The 17,287-nt window shown below is 44.4% G+C and overlaps 2 protein-coding genes across 4 annotated transcripts; both read left to right on the top strand.

Moving 5' to 3' along the window:
* Positions 1-10: 10 nt before the first annotated feature.
* Positions 11-9,356, top strand: kifc1 (kinesin family member C1). 3 transcript variants are annotated; one of them, XM_063185438.1, is made up of 17 exons: positions 11-94; positions 470-500; positions 1,154-1,234; positions 1,415-1,517; positions 1,740-1,784; positions 1,925-1,960; positions 2,527-2,728; positions 3,133-3,277; positions 3,767-3,934; positions 4,262-4,381; positions 4,701-4,979; positions 6,353-6,517; positions 6,941-7,079; positions 7,860-7,999; positions 8,529-8,602; positions 8,786-8,861; positions 9,000-9,356. In XM_063185438.1, exons 2-17 carry the CDS (start codon positions 477-479, stop codon positions 9,042-9,044), a joined length of 1,842 nt encoding a protein of 613 aa, XP_063041508.1. In that variant the 5' UTR covers positions 11-94; positions 470-476; the 3' UTR covers positions 9,045-9,356. The 3 variants fall into 3 exon arrangements, with proteins under 3 accessions (XP_063041508.1, XP_063041506.1, XP_063041507.1); XM_063185436.1 differs by having other exon boundaries at positions 1,737-1,784; XM_063185437.1 differs by lacking the exon at positions 11-94 and adding an exon at positions 116-134 and having other exon boundaries at positions 1,737-1,784.
* Positions 9,357-9,623: 267 nt separating this feature from the next.
* On the top strand, positions 9,624-17,160 carry zbtb22b (zinc finger and BTB domain containing 22b). The gene is made up of 3 exons (XM_063185428.1): positions 9,624-10,579; positions 11,519-12,577; positions 13,528-17,160. The coding sequence occupies exons 1-3, from the start codon at positions 10,391-10,393 to the stop codon at positions 14,527-14,529; spliced, it is 2,250 nt and encodes a 749-aa protein (XP_063041498.1). The 5' UTR covers positions 9,624-10,390; the 3' UTR covers positions 14,530-17,160.
* The last annotated feature ends 127 nt before the right edge of the window (positions 17,161-17,287 follow it).

The raw sequence follows: 17,287 nt of genomic DNA, 5'->3' as shown, positions 1-17,287 counted from the left end.
TGACACAGTTCTCCAATGAGAGCGGTAAAGTTTAAATTTGAAACCTAAACGGTTGTGTTTATGCTAGCATTTCTTCCCAACTTCGATGTAAATGGTAAGATAACTGGGGTGCAGCTGCTTATTCCTATGATATAGTGAGTGTTTCTGTGTTTTTGAGGAGCTTATCGCTTCCGAACTGTGTTTCAGCATGACAGAATACACATTTTGATTTGTTATAATGTTTGTTGGTAGTAACACTTGCAGCGTTATTAACTGTAATTCCTGGCATGTGTAGCCTATTCGTAAAATGTGACGGGGAGCTGTGTCATTGCCGTTGAAAAGATATCCGAAAGGATTTAGACTTTTTTTTAACCATCATCTTAGCAACTGCCGTGTTTTTAACATATTTGGCCCTTTCCGTGTTTTATTTGGACGTGATGAAATGGCGATACTGATATTTTTGAGGCTTACATAATGGTTTACATTGCAGGCAAGTGATGAACAACAAAACAAATAAAGAGGTGAGTGTATATTTCGGCGCCAAATGCTTAAGCAGATTAAAGTTAAACGATGTCTTGTTATGAAGCTAATGAAATGCGTGAGGATGATTGTTTGTTTTGTTTTTGCTTCAAGACACGTCATCTCTCATCCCACCCTGACCGCTCTTCGTTGTTTCCATGTCTTTGCTTTGCATGCATGTCTATGGATGTGGTTGTATTTCGCTATAGCCTACTGTTTCCCCCCTGTAATAACAATTACATACACATGATGGATATTTAGTGTTAGGCCAGTCAGAGAAAAAGGTGGAACCTAAAATGTTGATTGCATGTCGACAACTATCATGTGTTTCCCCCCTGTAATAACAACTACACCAATGAGGGATTTGGTGTTAGGCCAGTCAGAATTTGAAAGGCAAAGGTAGAACCTAAAATGTTGATTGCAATTTCGATAACTATCATGTATTAGTATGATTTATGTGTTTATAGTTGGTTTGTAGTTCATCACAATGCACTGTTGTGATTGACACAGTGGAACAGTATGCTGATTTTGAGGAGTAGTGGTGATGGAATTTATAATGTGGAAGTGGCCTGTCTTTCATGGCTCAGTGGCATTTTAGGATTGAGAATGTTTCCACCAGGGGTGACTAAAATGCTGCTGGTCTTATTTTTGTCAGAACTCTTTGTCCCGCTTACCCGTGATGACTTCCAAAAGAGTCCATCCGGGAAGCAACGATATGGACCCGCAGCCTGCCCAGGTATGGATTGGACTGTACCCTTCTCGAGTCAAATACTATGACCTTCTGATTCAATACACAATGTTACTTGATGACATGGACATTTGGAGTTCAGTTTGAGACACTCCGTTTTTGAGTGTCCTTTGCAGCTTGCAGATTTCTGTTACAGTATGTGTTTGCGTGTTGCTTGGTTGTTCACAGAAGAAAATTCGCAAAGCCGAGCCGGAGCCTCCGAGGCGCATTGTGGCAGCGTCTGTAGTTGGGGCGAGGAGGCCAGTGGCTGCCCCAGTGCCACGCCCTGCCGGTGAGGACACCGCTCCTTTAATAGATGTGGTCATTCCAGATGGAATTAGACACTATGGGCCTGACTGGCACAGATTTGAATGAAACTGATTGGTGTGTGTGGATGGACGGACTGATGGACGAAGAATTTTATTTCTGTTGGATGGTTACCTCTGTCTGAGCTTGGTGCGGCACAACAGCCAAGCTAGATCTTTTCCTTAATCAGAATCTGTTTGTTTAGCAGTGAGACGTCCTGCTGCAGCTACCGTTGCTGGTGTTGCCGCAACAGGTGAGGAGAATGGTCTTTGGTGGTTGTTGTTTGCTGTGTGAACTTGGCTGTGCAAAACCGTACAATATTCATGAATACAACTGGTGTTTATTGCCTGTCTAAACTAAAGTAAACCATTTTGTTTTTCCCTTTCTTGCCAGGTGTAAACAAGCCACGGGTTGCCCCTGTTGCCAAAGGTATTCATAGTTAAATGACTTCTTTTGATAATGTTAAACATTATATTAAATGCTAAGTTCTACTGTGTGCACATGCCTCTGTTCATGCTAATGTCATATTACGGTAAGTGACATTTATGGCAGGTAAATAAGTTTGAGTTTCACACTTGCGTCGTTTGTGAATATTGGGTAATATGATGCAGTTTTATTATAACTGCATCATATTACCCAATATTCACAAAAAACAGTTTTATAATAATAATAATAATAATAACAATAATAATAATAAACTGCATCATAACTGTTTTTGTTTGCACGCATAACAAAAAGCAAAATTATAATAATATATTATTATTTTGCTCTTTGTAATGCATGTAAACACAAACAGAAGTTACTTCTGCCAGTGTTGTCTGTTATAATTACCATGTATGTTTGATGTATGATTGTTGGCTTGACTTCATTTGATCTCAAATGTTCATCAGCTGCGCTCTTGATTGGGTTTCTATTCAATCAAAACACAAACCCAAACACCAATCACACGTTTTTTTTGTAACGTCTTGGTTTTTGTTTGTATATGACAATGGCAGTAAGCACAGGAGGTGGCAGCAAGAGGGCAGCATGGGACTTGAAAGGCAAAGTCAGCGACATGGAGATGAAGGTTCAGAACTACCAGAGCCGTCTGAAGGGGGTCAGCCAGGAGAACGAAGACCTGAAGAGCTTCACGTCACGCGCCAAGGTGGACCTCGGCCGTCTGGAGAGGAGAAATGCAGAGCTCGAGCTTGAACTCAAGTAAATACAGCATGACTATATATAGCCTACTTAAAGCCACAATCTGTGATTTCCTCACCAGTGGGGCCAGCATGTAATACAATAATGATTTTTGAGGGAATGCACGGTGCGCAACATCAGCCAATGTTTAGAAAAGGAGACCTAACAAGTGGTAAGGCAACGCTGGTGCATACATGCAGTAAACTAGACGGGCTGGGCCAGTCTAGTTGCAATGCTACATTTTTGATTGAGATCTCTGCAATTACATACACCTTGGCTAGGATTATTTCGTCACACTCTTTTGATGTGTACAGGGACGTGACATATTGTGTACTATACAAGTGTGGCATTGCTTGGATGGATGGCTTTATTTGTTACTGGGTTGTCATGGCAGCCAATAGCCTAAAGATGCGTGTCCATTACAGAGTGCTGCCAGGGTTGAAGGAAGAACTGGAGCAAGTGACCCAGCGGGCCGACACCGTGGAGAGGGACTTCAAGTCTACCTCTGACAAACTGAGATCCGTGGAGTCCCTGAAAGACGCCCTCACAACTGAGCTGCATACAACACAGGTACTGGATGAATAATGTGATTTTGTATAGAAAATGTTTACTCTACCTTGCCTGCCCAACGTGCTTCATTGTGATGCTGGAGAAGCAATCGTTTCAAGCACAGTCTTGCTGGATGTCCTCATAGAGTAGGGATGTGAAGGCGTTGTGCTAGACTAGAGTCAATGACGTTAGACTCGGATGTCCGGTGGTAAAACCACAGCTAATGTCCACAAATGAATTGGTAATGAATGTACTGCAATGAATATGGTTCAATCTAATCCATTATAATACAGTAGTAGTATTAGCTGTGTTTGGACCACCCTGGCGTCTGCTACTACGAAAAAGTTTCTCTTCTATCTATCGATCTATCTATCTATGTCTTTTAAATAAAGAATAAGTGTTTCTTCAAAATAGCAGCTGACAAAAAGTTCCAGACAGACAAAAACGCATTAACATGCATCAATATCATATATACTGTATATTTATTGCTCCTTTTGCCCTGGTCTCCAGAGCCATCTGTCTGTCTGCAAGTCGTCTCTGGAGCATACGCAGGACGTCCTCCAGAAGACCCAGGAGGAGCTCCGGCAGGCCAAGGAGCAGATCGTCAAGATGGAGGAGGAGCTGTACAGCGGGGAGATGGAGCGCCGGAAACTCCACAACACCATCCAAGAACTCAAGGTGGGTTCGGTTAATGCAGGGGAGGGGAACCGTTTTCATTCGAGGGCCACTTGAAATTTTATTAAGTCCTCCAAGGGTAATACTATGAACACAAACCAGGATTTCGCCCTCCACTTTAGGCCTACATTGAAGGTGACCTCACCTTAACGAGGTCCCCTGAAAATACAACTTGATTGTAGTGCAAATGTCATTTCTTTACGAAGATTTCTTTACGAAACTCGTATTTCATGAGAAAAGGCTATTTTGAAATTTACTGAATAATTCTGTCATTGTTTTGTGTGTGTTTTATCATTATTATTTTTTTATGATTTCTTTCTTTTGAAACAGGGCAACATCAGGGTGTTCTGCCGAGTGAGGCCCCTGCTGTCTGATGTTGGGGCGGAAATCCCCCATATCCAGCTGCCGACCCATGACAACAAGGCTGTGGTCCTGGCCAAGTCAGAGGAGGTAAAACTACACATCATCTGTCAACTATTTTCCAAACAAACCCCAATAATATTTTCCTTTTAAGATGAAATTAGATTTTTCTCTGAAGTCACATTTGTTTCAGACCATTATTAATTACTGGTTACTTTCTTGATGTCCACAGTCACTGTGATATCAGATTTCGTGATATGCAGAATGTATTGGGGTTTTCCTCTGTTTATCAATTTACTATTTATGTGAAGAACTTTTGGGGTCAAAATCTGTTGTGCAAAAAAAACAAACATTTTTTTTTTCATTTCTTAATATTAACTGTCTTGGCTTTTTTGTGTCCCAAATCTAGTCTCACACGGGGCGCTCCGGCGACACGCAGAAGAACTACAACTTCAGCTTCGACCACGTGTTTGGTCCGGCGGCCTCCCAGCAGGAGGTGTTTGAGGAGATCTCCCTGCTGGTGCAGTCGGCGCTGGACGGCTACAACGTCTGCTGCTTCGCCTACGGCCAGACGGGCAGCGGCAAGACCTACACCATGGAGGGCAGCGAGGAGGAGCCGGGCGTCATCCCCCGCGCCGTCAAGCAGATCTTCAAGGCCGCCAAAGTGCTGGAGGCCATGGGCTGGGAGGTAGAAATTCCTGTTGCATACATGGTCTCAAAAGTGCACACACACACACACTACTACTGACTACTCAGCTTCAGTACTTCCAAGGCCTGTTTCATACCAAGGTTCTAGCCTAGTAAACTAGCGCTGATTTTTTTTTTTTTAACCTGCGACTGCGGTCTAGCCGTGATCCATAGCCGTGAACTGCCAAATTGCCCTGAATCTGGCAAACCAATCACAACGCAGATATTTGTTTTGAATCAAAGCGGGTGGGGTTTTGAGGGAGTGGCAACGAAGCCCGCAACTCTGGGAAAGCACAACAACATGAAAGATGGCGCTGATTGGTCAGAGCGTTGGCCTATAGGCACAGGTACGGTTTGAGAGACAAGGGGTTGTTCTCATCAACGATAGGCACGGACGCAACCAAGCATAAAAATGCTTGATCAACACGAGATCTGCTTAGTCTAATAAAGGTGGGGTTGAATGCTTGGCAAACAAGTTGGACAGTTTTTTCTAACGTGATTTTCCAAGACATAAAAAACGCTGCTTCCTACTTGGAGGAGCGAGTGAACTGCCTCACAAGCATGTGGACTACACCTGCAATTCACGTCAGATTGATGAATGCCAATCACCGTAGATTACCGACGGCATGGAGGAGGTCCCATGCCAAAGCAGTTGCCCCAATGGTACTGCGCGGCTGCTAAGCAAAACTTTTGTTCCCGCGATGGTTTAACGCCATGTGACATTACTGCGGCGCAGAGGTCACTCCCCTATGCTGCATCGTGAACAGAAATTCTAACCAGGATGCTTCACATGGACACAGTGAGCATGCTTGCTGCCTAGCAAATTGGCTGCCTGTCTGAAAAAAACGCTGTCTTGAACGCACCTAATCTTCAGGTGTATCGTTCATCGTGGCCAGACTAAATTAAACATCCAATCTCACATTTAGTCTGGTTTATCAGGCTACCAAGGATCTCTATGGGAATGTTTTAGTCTGGATTCTGTGTGGAAATTGTTTTAATGCATGACTGCTCAAATGGAAACTCGAGCCTGTGGTGCTGAGCTGTTTGTGTGCAGTTATCTCATTTGAAATGGGCATAAATGCACATTACACACAGACTGCGGTTTGAAAGGCAGACTTGCACCACTGCACCCTTTCCTTTTCCTCGCCATGGACTCAAATTATATGTGACGCAGGCTGACGCACTAATGACTTAAACTGAATTTCCATGATTTTATACATGCATGCATGATATTCCATGAATGTAGTGTTTAACCTGAATGTTAAAATGACTTGTGTCTCTTTATTACTGGCCACCTATTAATGGCAACATGGTGAAAATGTGTGGATTTAAAAAAAAAAAAGTATGGATTATTTTTTGTCTTTGCATTTCCAGTATTCCTTCACTGCCAGCTTTGTTGAGATCTACAACGAGACCCTGAGGGATCTTCTCTTCAAGGGCAAATCCAGCAAGAGGCTAGAGCATGAGATAAAGAAGACCCCCAACGCTGGGATCACCGTCACCAACCTGACCTACGAGGCTGTCACCAGTGAGGACCAGGTGGGTTTCAATTATAAAGAAAGACCGGGCGACACTCCTAGGGTGAGCCAGACACGGAAGGAAGCTAAGACTGAAACGTCTTGACGGGCAATGAAGCAACTAGGAGTGCTGTCCTGTCTCCTTTCTTTTGAATGTTTCGTATGGCATGAGCACCCGTTGCTCTTAATTTTTGTTGAGTTGAGCGTGTTAATAAAGCTCATTTGATGGATTACTTTCATTTCAACTCCATTATACACAAGTTGTCTAAAATTAGATGTGGAACAGCAGGGACTCAAGTGGCAAAATTTTTGGCACTTCTACTTTTTCCACTGCCATTTTGGTGACTTGTGTGAAACGTGGCAATCTTGAGCGTACACACCATTGTATTCTCTGGACAGAGGGGCCTAAGAACAACTGAGTGTATCGTTGCTGTCTTATCTGCAGGTCTACAACCTGATTGAGCTGGCCAACCAGAACCGGTCTACTGCTAAAACCAGCATGAATGACCAGTCCTCCCGATCCCACTCGGTCTTCCAACTGGACATCGAGGGCAAGAACACAGACCGTGGCACCAAGTGCAAATGTACGCAATCTCAGGATTTACATTTAAAAATACCCATTTTAGTTACTTAGAAACTTCATGTTGCTTATGTTTGAGTTTTTGGGCAGCAAATGGCGTATGCTTGCCTTAATATGTAGACGACAAACGCTCAACACATTTGAATTACACATCTACCCCAAGACACACACACAAACACCAACCAACTGATGTTCTATAATGTACAAAGTAAGTTTTGACTGAGTCGCTTGCAATGACCATTTGGGACCTTGATTAGACCAGTGATTCAATCTCAACCTGAAAAAGCCGCCCCTTGACCTCATCGTAAGCCTCCAAATTTCCCCTTGACCTGATAAGCCTGCCTACGCCCTCTTGGTATTAAAAAATATAAAATGGACTACGTAATGCACCTCAGTGGCAACTGAGCACCCCTCCTCTCAACTGTATCCTTCTGAACTATGCTGCTCATTGAAACGACTGTCTATTACCAAATTCGATCTTTTCATGAGCATTTCCCAAATAATAAACTAATATTTACCTTCATGGCCAAAGTACAATACGTTTTGCAGCTAAAATTGACTTGACTATGTCTGGAAATTCAAAATGGCAGGCATAGAGAATATCTACCTTTTCATGAATGAAACGTGCAATTCTCCCATAATGAATAATCTAATTGCTAGGGGTAGTAAGTGTTCATGAAAAAGGTAACATTTGCGAATGGCCAGCATGCATTCAAGAAAATCAACTACTGAAAAATATTACACAGTGCACTTTTTAAAAAATGGCTTTCCTGTCTCTCTGCAGCATGCTTGTGTCTGGTGGATCTGGCCGGAAGTGAGCGCGTACAGAAGAGCCAGTCTCAGGGAGAGAGATTTAAGGAGATGACCGCCATCAACTCCTCCCTCACCAACCTGGGCATTGTGATCTCCTCCCTGGCCAACAAGGTACGGTGGCTCATCAGGGACTTTTGGGCTTTGCATCATGTGGCATACATTTCCATTATCCAAACTCCCTACCTCCCTTATGCTTGTGGCCTCGTGATGACGTCATTGAGGATGGTAGTTTGACTCAATATCTTGCAAATGCATAATTTCCAAGGTCCTTTTCTCGGTTGCAATCGGAATGTTGAATAGGGGAAATGTCCCCCAAAAGTTGTAACGTAAACGTAATTGTTTTCTCCGGAGGCGGCGCATCAGCGAAGCGTGTGTCCACAAGTCGGATGGGAGATTAGATCATTGTTTTTTTTTTTTTTAGTTCGATCATTTTTAAAACTTGGATCAACGGTGTGCCTCACATCAGAAGGCCAGAAGAAACTATGTGGAGGGAACCAAAGTGATTTGAAGCTATCAGCCTCTGTTTTGTGCTAATTGGTGGTTTCTAAATGATTTAAGATTAGTTTTATTATAACTAGTGCTGTTACAAAACTTAGCACTGTGCGGCCTCTAACCTTTTTTCTTTCTCATTTTATTCTAGGAGAACCACATACCATACCGTAACTCCAAGTTGACCTACCTACTGCAGCAGTGCTTGGGAGGCAACAGTAAAACGTAAGGATCCTGTCCTCCCTCAGTAATGCTGAACTAGACATCAACACTAATCATACAAAAACACATGTCCACGGACCATTATCATTTCCTTTCAGTTATCTTCTCTGTGGTCCAGCACCTGTGCTACTGCATGCATACTCTGACATGGATTTGACCTTTCGTTCCACCTCAATTCTCTTCTAGTTTGATGTTCGTGAACATTGCTGCAGAAGTTGACAGTTTCAATGAGTCCCTCAACTCGCTGAGATTCGCAACAAAGGTCAGTGTCTTGCAGACAATGTAGACATTATGACTGTTTTAGTCATAGTGAAACGTCTTCCTTTTTATAATTATATAATTAAGATTGTCAGTGCACAGTGTACACATGTTTGACATTTGTGTATTGCATCTTTTGCAGGTCAACGACTGTGTCATTGGTACAGCATCCGCCAACCGCAAATAAACTGTATTGATTTTGTTTTTTTTGAATGCATACAGACTTGTATAAAGTAGAAGTAAAAGCACTGATATGAATGTATACAGAATTAGCAGTATGGTGTTACCTGGCTCTGCAGCCATGTAATAATTATACTCTTGGTGTTGTAATTACATCCATAACGGTACTTTTATTTCTACTGCATATAGCTGTGACCATATATGACACTTCTATTTTTATGGCATAATTTTTAACTGCTTTTACCAATAATTTGGATTTCTTGAATGTATGTATTAAAACTTTGGTCTTGCTATTAAATCACCCTTTGCATTACTCTCCCATCTGCCTGAATACTTTGTATTTCTTCAAACATTGTTGAACACTGTTTTTGATGCATGTGTGTACAAAATAATGGATCTCTTCATATCTTTGAGCAGGCATATGCACTTGTACAAGTCCATAAATAAATCTAGAACTAATGGTGTTTGATCATGAACTTGGCCTGTGAGTGACGTTTGACGCTGCCCAGACAAGCATGCGTTACTTTGTATCGGCCAGGTCGAGGCTGAGTTTTGATTTGCTGTTAAAGGTAGCGGGTGTCGGCTTCTTCGTGTCCTTCGTTGTGCATGTAGAACTAGAGAGCGATTGGATTAACTGACCTCCGTCCACCATGGAGGCTGCCACTGGTTTACCAGCTAGAGCGAGCTGCTAACTGCTCGACAGGTTACACCGGGCGTCTAAAGTAGGTAAGTTTTGAAGTTCAGACACCAGTTTAGCCAGCTAGATAGCACAGCAGTGTAGCAGTAAGCTAACAGCTAGCCAATGGGGCTGGATTCACCTACGACCCACGGCGCGACGTGCAAAAGATGGATCAACGCTGTGTACATATCGCAATGGATAGAGATGATAGTTCTACCGTTAATGTCGTCTAACTTGGATTGTGCAAACTGTCGGTTCCATCCTGATTCCCCAAAGTGAGGACCAGACGCGAAGCCTATTCGTGCCTTGCAAGGCAAATCAGCAAGCGCGTTGGTCGGCAATTTTATGTTTATTTAGGTGGTGGGCGGCCATTAACAAACTTTTGACATCCATCCCTCCAGAGCTGCTTGTTAAATGCGTTTTACACCAGTTGCCTTGTTTTTATTCTCCATGCTGTGGACTTCAAATCGGCAGATTCAGTTTGTCCTCGTCATGCATGAATATTTCTGAATGTAAACATGCACCTATGGAGGCGGGACGCTGCCATTTCTGAAATGATGCCTCTTGCATTTTGTCAGTGAAATTAATTAATTAAATTATACCACTATTTTCGCGTTCTTGACATGCATAATCTTCCGTTGCCGTTGACCGTGTTCTGTGAAGCGTGATGCGCCATGGAGCAGGGCCATAGCGGCACTGTTGTGCAGGTGTGCTTTCCTGCGGCGCAAACAGCTGTGCTGGATGGCCTCAACCGGCAGCGAGAGGAGGGCCGCTTCTGCGACTTGTCCATCCATGTGCAGGGACAGGTCTTCAAGGCACATCGCTGTGTGCTGGCAGCATCGTCCCCCTACTTTCACGACCAGGTGTGTTGTTTTTTTAAAGCCCAGGCTTGTGTGCTTTTTGACTAGTAATTAATTCAGTGCCCTCATGTCTTAGCCTATACTCTCTTTGGGAGTGGGATCACTCATCTGGGCCCTTTCTCATTCTCTCACGCCACACTTTGTATTTCTCATTCTCAAAAATGAAAGCAATACACTACCGCCCAATATGTCTAGGTCTTTGTTTTCCCCCACATTTGTATGGAATGTCCATGAGGAGAACGGAAAACTATTCAGACCTAGTTATGGAACCAGATGGAACGTCTGGTTGATTTCGCAATCAGGAGTGTAGAAAAATTGGTTACACTTTACTTGACACCGGCGTCATAGTATGACATAACAGTGTCATAATAGTATCAAAACGAGTCAAACATAAGGTCCATGTGATGCACATTTTATGGTCATGGAAAAAAAATGACATTGTTAGGCCTGTCATAACCGAATTTCAGTCATGCAGTCATGTTTATGACACCTGCATGACTGCATTATGACACTTCATACGTATGACGCCAGCGTCAAGTTAAGCGTTAACAAAACATTAAATGTGAATTGCAAAAAAGTGTGCAGACTTCCAAAGAACTTTGTCCTGTGTGTGTGTGTTTCAAATGTGCACACCTATTCCTTTAGTACCACCATATACATTTTCATTTGAAAGACCTGTAACAACATCGCTACATCAATGTTTTGGGCAGCCTTGGCCTAATGGTGAGGTGGATTTAAGATCAAGAGGGTTGTAGGTCCAAACCCCACCCATACCTCTCCCTACATCTCCATCCATGGCTGAAGTGCCCTTGACCAAGGCACCTAACCCCAAATTGCCCTAGGGACGTAAGCAATACCCTGTAAATAACTAAGTCACTGGATAAAAGCGTAGCTAAGTGTAATGTAATGTAAATATCATGTCTTTGCTTGTTCCATGTCCAGGTGCTTCTGAAGAACATGTCCACCGTCTCCATCCCGGCGGTGATGGACCCGCTGGCGTTCGAGAGCGTTCTCAGGTGCGCGTACACCGGGCAGCTCCGCATGCTCCGCGACGACATCGTCAACTACCTCACGGTGGGCAGTGTGCTGCAGATGTGGCACATCGTCGACAAGTGCACCGAGTTGCTCCGCGAAGCTAAGGGAGGTGGCAGCGGCAGTGGTGGCGGCAGCACAGCTCTCGTGTCACGTGGCTCTCAGGAGAACCCAGAGGGCGGCGGAGGAAACGGGGAGAACCCTTCAGGCAGCAGCAGTAGCGTGGTGCTCCTCCACTCCAGATCAGCAGACCACCAGCCCCCCCACCACCACCACCAGTCCCACGGCCGACCCTCCCTCAGCGAGAGCCAATCCCCCAGCAGCACCAACTACTTCAGCCCCAGAGAGGCCAACTGTGGTGGCGGTGGTGGTGGTGGTGGAGGCTCCGCTTCAACTAGCGGCAGTGGCGGGGACGGACAGGGACAGGGACTGAGCTCCACCCCGAGTTACTGCGCTCCGTCGGGGCGCTCTGAGGAGACCTTCCTGATCGAGGGAGACGAGGATGATGAAGACGAGGGTCTTGAGGAGGAGGAGGAAGAAGACGATACCCTCTACTTGTCCTCCAGGAAACGGGAGCGAGGACGCCACCGCAGGAAGAAGCTGTCACTGTCTGGGTGTGACCAAGGTGTGGGCATCAGCGACAGCTTCGGAGTGTCCTCGTACCAGGACGGAGACGCGCCGTCACCACCTCCTCCTCCTCCGCAGAAGAGGCCCACGTACAGTCAGCCTAGCATCATGCCACGCAAGCAGTGGGTGGTGGTGAAGACGGAGAGGAGTCCGGATGACGAACTGATCGTGGTGTCCGGAGGGGAGGAAGGAGGGGAAGACGACGATGAGGAGGATAAGGAGCTGGAGATGGCGAGAGAGAGGGCGCGAGAGCTGGAGAGGGAGAGGGCTTTCAGCATCTCCAACGTCAGGACCCTCTCCGACGAGCTCAGCAGCCGAGCCGAAGCAGAAATGGAGACACAGGTTGGTTGGAATTGTCTTAGTAGTTTATTTTTAGTATTATGTACAGAATTTATCTTTAGTTTTCTAAATTAGTCTTTCATGATCGCAACCTACAAAATTGACAATGTGGAAGCAAATGACGGAGAGTAACACATTGTGGGAAGAGGGAGAATGCAGGATTTGGCCCACAGTGTGGTTTTGAGAAATCTGGTCAGATTTGACGGGGTATTCATATGCTGCAAAACATTGACTTTACTGTTATTATTACTACATCAATATTATTATTACTTTAATATTATTATACAGTATATCACGAAAGTGACACTCCTCACAGTTTTTGCAAATTTGTGAGTATATCTTTTCATATGAAAGCATTAGAGAAATTTCACTTTGACACAATGATTAGAGACCTTTTAACAACATATTTAATCGCTTAAATTTCTTGTTTACTCCGAAAAAAACTAAATACAGGCATTAATGTTTGAATATGTACTAACAAGTGAGTACAAGTGAGAACACCCCAGATTAAAATCCGATAGAGAAGGGTTGGCCCGAATCGTCTCAAAATGAAAAGGGATTAAAAGGGAGGTCATCTGTGTGCGTTTCAACCTGTCTTTACATTGAACTTTTACATGTTGAGTCTGCACCTGACTTAAATAGATGTGAATAGGTGTGAGATTTGAATGCAATCCTATGGAGAATATCATGATCTTGTTTTTTGAATCTTGTTCATGAATCTTGTTTTTTTCTGAGTGAACAAGAAATGTAAGCGTTTAAATATGTTGTGAAAAGGTCACTAATCATTGTGTCAAAGTGAAATTTCTGTAATGCTTTCCTATGAAAAGATATACTCAGAAATCTACACAAACTGTGAGGGGTGTACTCACTTTCGTGATATACTGTATTTACATCTTCTTATGTTGGAGTGGGATTTAATAATCAAATCAGTTTTTGTGTTCCTTTCTGTCCAGGTTGATTACTGCCAGTCCTCTGAAGACTACCTCAAGTATGACAGCGGTCTGCTGGACCACCCGTCTCAGCAGCACCCTCTGGACCACACGGGTCAGGGCAGCAGTAGCAGCAGCAGCAGCCGCTCCATCTCCGCCCTGCTGGGCCCCCTTCAGTCGGCCGCCGCCAGGGCACAGCTCTTCCCCCTCGACATGCAGGGCAACCAGATCCTACTGTACAGTCAAGCCGCACTGGACTCCTCCTCCCCCCTGGGAATGGGAAGTGGTCTCTCCGGGTCCGCGTTGAAGGGCCCGGGGTTGGAGCATGGGGCGGCCCACTTGTCCGGGCAGGGGGGCGGGTTGGAGGGGCTGGACGCCATGGCCCCGGGAGGAGCAGGAGGCTCGGGTGGGAAGGTGTTCATGTGCCACTGCGGCAAGACGTTCACGCACAAGAGCATGCGCGACCGGCACATCAACATGCACCTGGACCTGCGGCCCTTCCACTGCCCCGTCTGCGCCAAGAAGTTCAAGATGAAGCACCACCTGACGGAGCACATGAAGACGCACACGGGCCTCAAGCCCTACGTCTGCAGCGGCTGCGGAAAGAAGTTCATGTGGCGCGACAGCTTCATGCGGCACCGCTCCCAGTGCGAGAGGCGAGGGATAGGTGGTGGCGGAGGAGGAGGAGGCGGCAGCTCCATGGAGGCTGGGGGTTCCCAAGACGCACAGGGCCTCTCCCCGACTCACCCCCTTCAATCCGACGCCATGCAGGTGGGCTCAGAAGGCAGGAACGGTGTCGGGGGGCGAGGTGGTCTGGGCGGCGGGTCTCCACATCATCAGCCCAGCCCTGGTGGAGGTGGAGGTGGAGGTGGCTCCATGCCGTGCCTGGGTATGGCTGGCCCCGTGTCCCTGCTGGGCATCGGTGCCCAGGGTCTTGGCTCCGGCATCTTCGGCCTGGGCATGAGCCGAGGGCCGTGCGAGGACGACGTGTGCGAGGTGAGCGTTGACGAGAGCAACATGGCCTAGTAGACAGAAAGTCTGAGAAGAGGAACGGAATACTTCGGTGAACATTCCCGCAACAGCGCCAAATTATAAGCTACCAATTGAAACGGGACCATTGTCTTATCGTTATCTACAGACCTTACAGTACATGAGTACAAGTACATGACTTTTGTGTGGTTGTGAAGTCGCACAAGGTGCAGGTGCGGTGTGCTTGAGCAGATTACTTCTTTAAAATACCAAAAAAATAGTCGTTCTCCATCTTCCGCTGCATCTTAGTAGTCAAATTGTGGCATCGAAATACCTTGAGAAATCTATGAAACGTTTTGCTGCTGTATTGCGTAGTCTAGGCTGCTATTGTAAACTCTGTTGTCAGTGAACACTTCACAGAAGAAGAAAAAAAATCTCAGATGAATAGTAGAAGACTGTTGAGACACGTTTCTATCTTTTCCTTCACATCTTTGATCTGACTAATTTGTCTTTAGTTATTTGTGACCGATCACAAACCATGCCATGATTAGCCTTGTTCACCATGACATTGTATAAGTTCTGTTTTGAAGCGAAACGGGTACACAACTACCGTTATCATGCAGAAAACAGGAGTGTGTGTGTATATGCCAGTATGCCTCTGAAACCTGCTTCGAATGCATTGAGATGTTTAGTGTTGGAAGATTTCTGATCATATGGAAAAGACCCATTGTGATCAGAATTCACCGGAGTATTGTGGTCAATGGAGATTCTGTCATTCCTCAAAGAGATATACCCCATATTATTATGCTTTGGTGCTGTGTTTTGAAAGTTTATGAATTGACTGTCACAAAGACAACTTGTGAATGCAGTGAAGTGTTTTCCTTCTGTGAAGGCCGGACTGTTATTAAGCATTACAATGGCCAAGACTTGTTGCTTTGATAGCCATCAGATGTTCAGATGGTTGGTGCCATCAAGGAGACATGTAAGATGACCCACCTTCATGTCCATTGTACAGGACCTGAGGGCTTCTGAATGCTTGGGTTGGGCGGTAGTACGGTTATAAGGTACATTGAGGGGTTAAAAGGTTAGCAAGGGTACCAGCTTCAAAGTCATTTTAATAACTCTGCAGCGTTGAAGGACCTACAATAGCACACTGTAGGTACAGTATATAGGCTCAAGCTGTAAACTAATTCTACATTAGCTAAGGCAGAGATGGGCACCTGTAGGAAACTGCCTCATACGGCCCACTCCCTCACTCAGTGCAGCCCTTAGACAGAGGGTCATTTCCATTATCCTAACTCCCATCCTCCCTTGTGTTGTGGCCTCATGATGATGTCGCAACACGTTATGACGACAGAAGTTTGATTATTTCAGTATTTTGCAAAAGTGCAATTCAAAGGTCATTTTCTCATTTGCTTTTGCGATTATGAAAGGGGAAAGTCTCCCAAAAGTTGCTGTAGCTAGGCTGACGGCTGGGAAACTTGCGTTTTTGTACAGGGTGACAGGGCATCTGCAAAGTGCGAGGCCTCAGGCACAGGTCGAGGAAAGACGTAAGGCTAATGGAATGTACCCCTAATTTATTAATTTTTAATCATTACAGTAAATGTGAGTATTTTGCACTTTTAAAAACAAATGTCTTTGTTGCTTATCGAGAATCTTGAAAAGTAGTGGTTCAATAAACGATCATATACACTATATAGAGTATATAAAATAATAATTTCTATTAATAATTAATACTTTTTATTATAATTAATTAAATAACTTCTCTCATAGTCTAAATATGTGGTCCTCTGATGGCGGCAATGAAAAATGTTTGTCCTACTCGTCATGAAAGTTGCCCATCTCAAAGTTAAGGTGATACTGTAGATCAGGGTTAAAATACAGAGAAGGTTCGACAATATCAAGATTTGAAGACCGCCCAACCCTACTGAAGGTGCTTTTCCTCCACGGGGGGGGGGTTGTTCATTACATTGATTACTGTAATAGTCCAGTAGACCTGGAGGGATGCATTTGTGTTACATGTGTTACAGAGATGTATTTAAGAAATCTATTACAAACTATTGAAATACCAACTGACCTTGTTGGAATTTAACTGCCTTACTGTAGATCTTTATGAATAAATAAAAATATATTTCATAACCATGTCCAGCCATGACTATCAGATACCTCAAGAGTTCAGAGTGGAAGCCTTTGTCAGATTGTTTTGGAGTGAAATGGAGATTCTATGGGGAAGGATGAAGTGGAAATTTCAACGCCAACTTTTTTTCTTTCTTTCCAAGCATCGCCGGATACTATTGTGTTCTTTGGGGGACCATATTAGGAGTGATTGAAGTTTGCCTTGTAAAGATTACATATGGTACACCCACTATTATGACTGTCACACACATACTGTACCTGCCTGTGTGTAAGCAAGCACCATTGTGACAGCCTACTGAAATATGACCAGGGTTGTTTTTCAAGAACATGGTTCAATAACGAACCGGTTAAGTTCACCTGGAGGTAGGCCTACATCAGCTAATACAGGAGCCTGACACCCTCATTTTCTCAAATGATGCAGGTAAGCTATCTATGAGCAGGTTTACCCCTTTCTGTAGAGGTGATCTTTACCAAGTTTAACCATGTTCTTGGAATAACCCCCCAATGTTACCCACCTGTCAAGATCTTGTGACATCACAGAAAAAATAAACATCTGGTTTTAAAACAGTGATGTGTGGTGAGTGTAATTTCGTTGTACTGTGTATTCACATGGAAAGCACGTTGTTATGCATGTGTGTATGATGGACAGAAAACAATAAAATATTTTAGAATTTTACTT

The sequence above is a fragment of the Engraulis encrasicolus genome, chromosome 20 (assembly GCF_034702125.1).
Source record: "Engraulis encrasicolus isolate BLACKSEA-1 chromosome 20, IST_EnEncr_1.0, whole genome shotgun sequence".
In the NCBI taxonomy this organism is placed as follows: domain Eukaryota; kingdom Metazoa; phylum Chordata; class Actinopteri; order Clupeiformes; family Engraulidae; genus Engraulis; species Engraulis encrasicolus.
The sequence above is the reverse complement of the archived record's forward strand: the minus strand, read 5'-3'. Positions and strand labels throughout refer to the sequence as shown.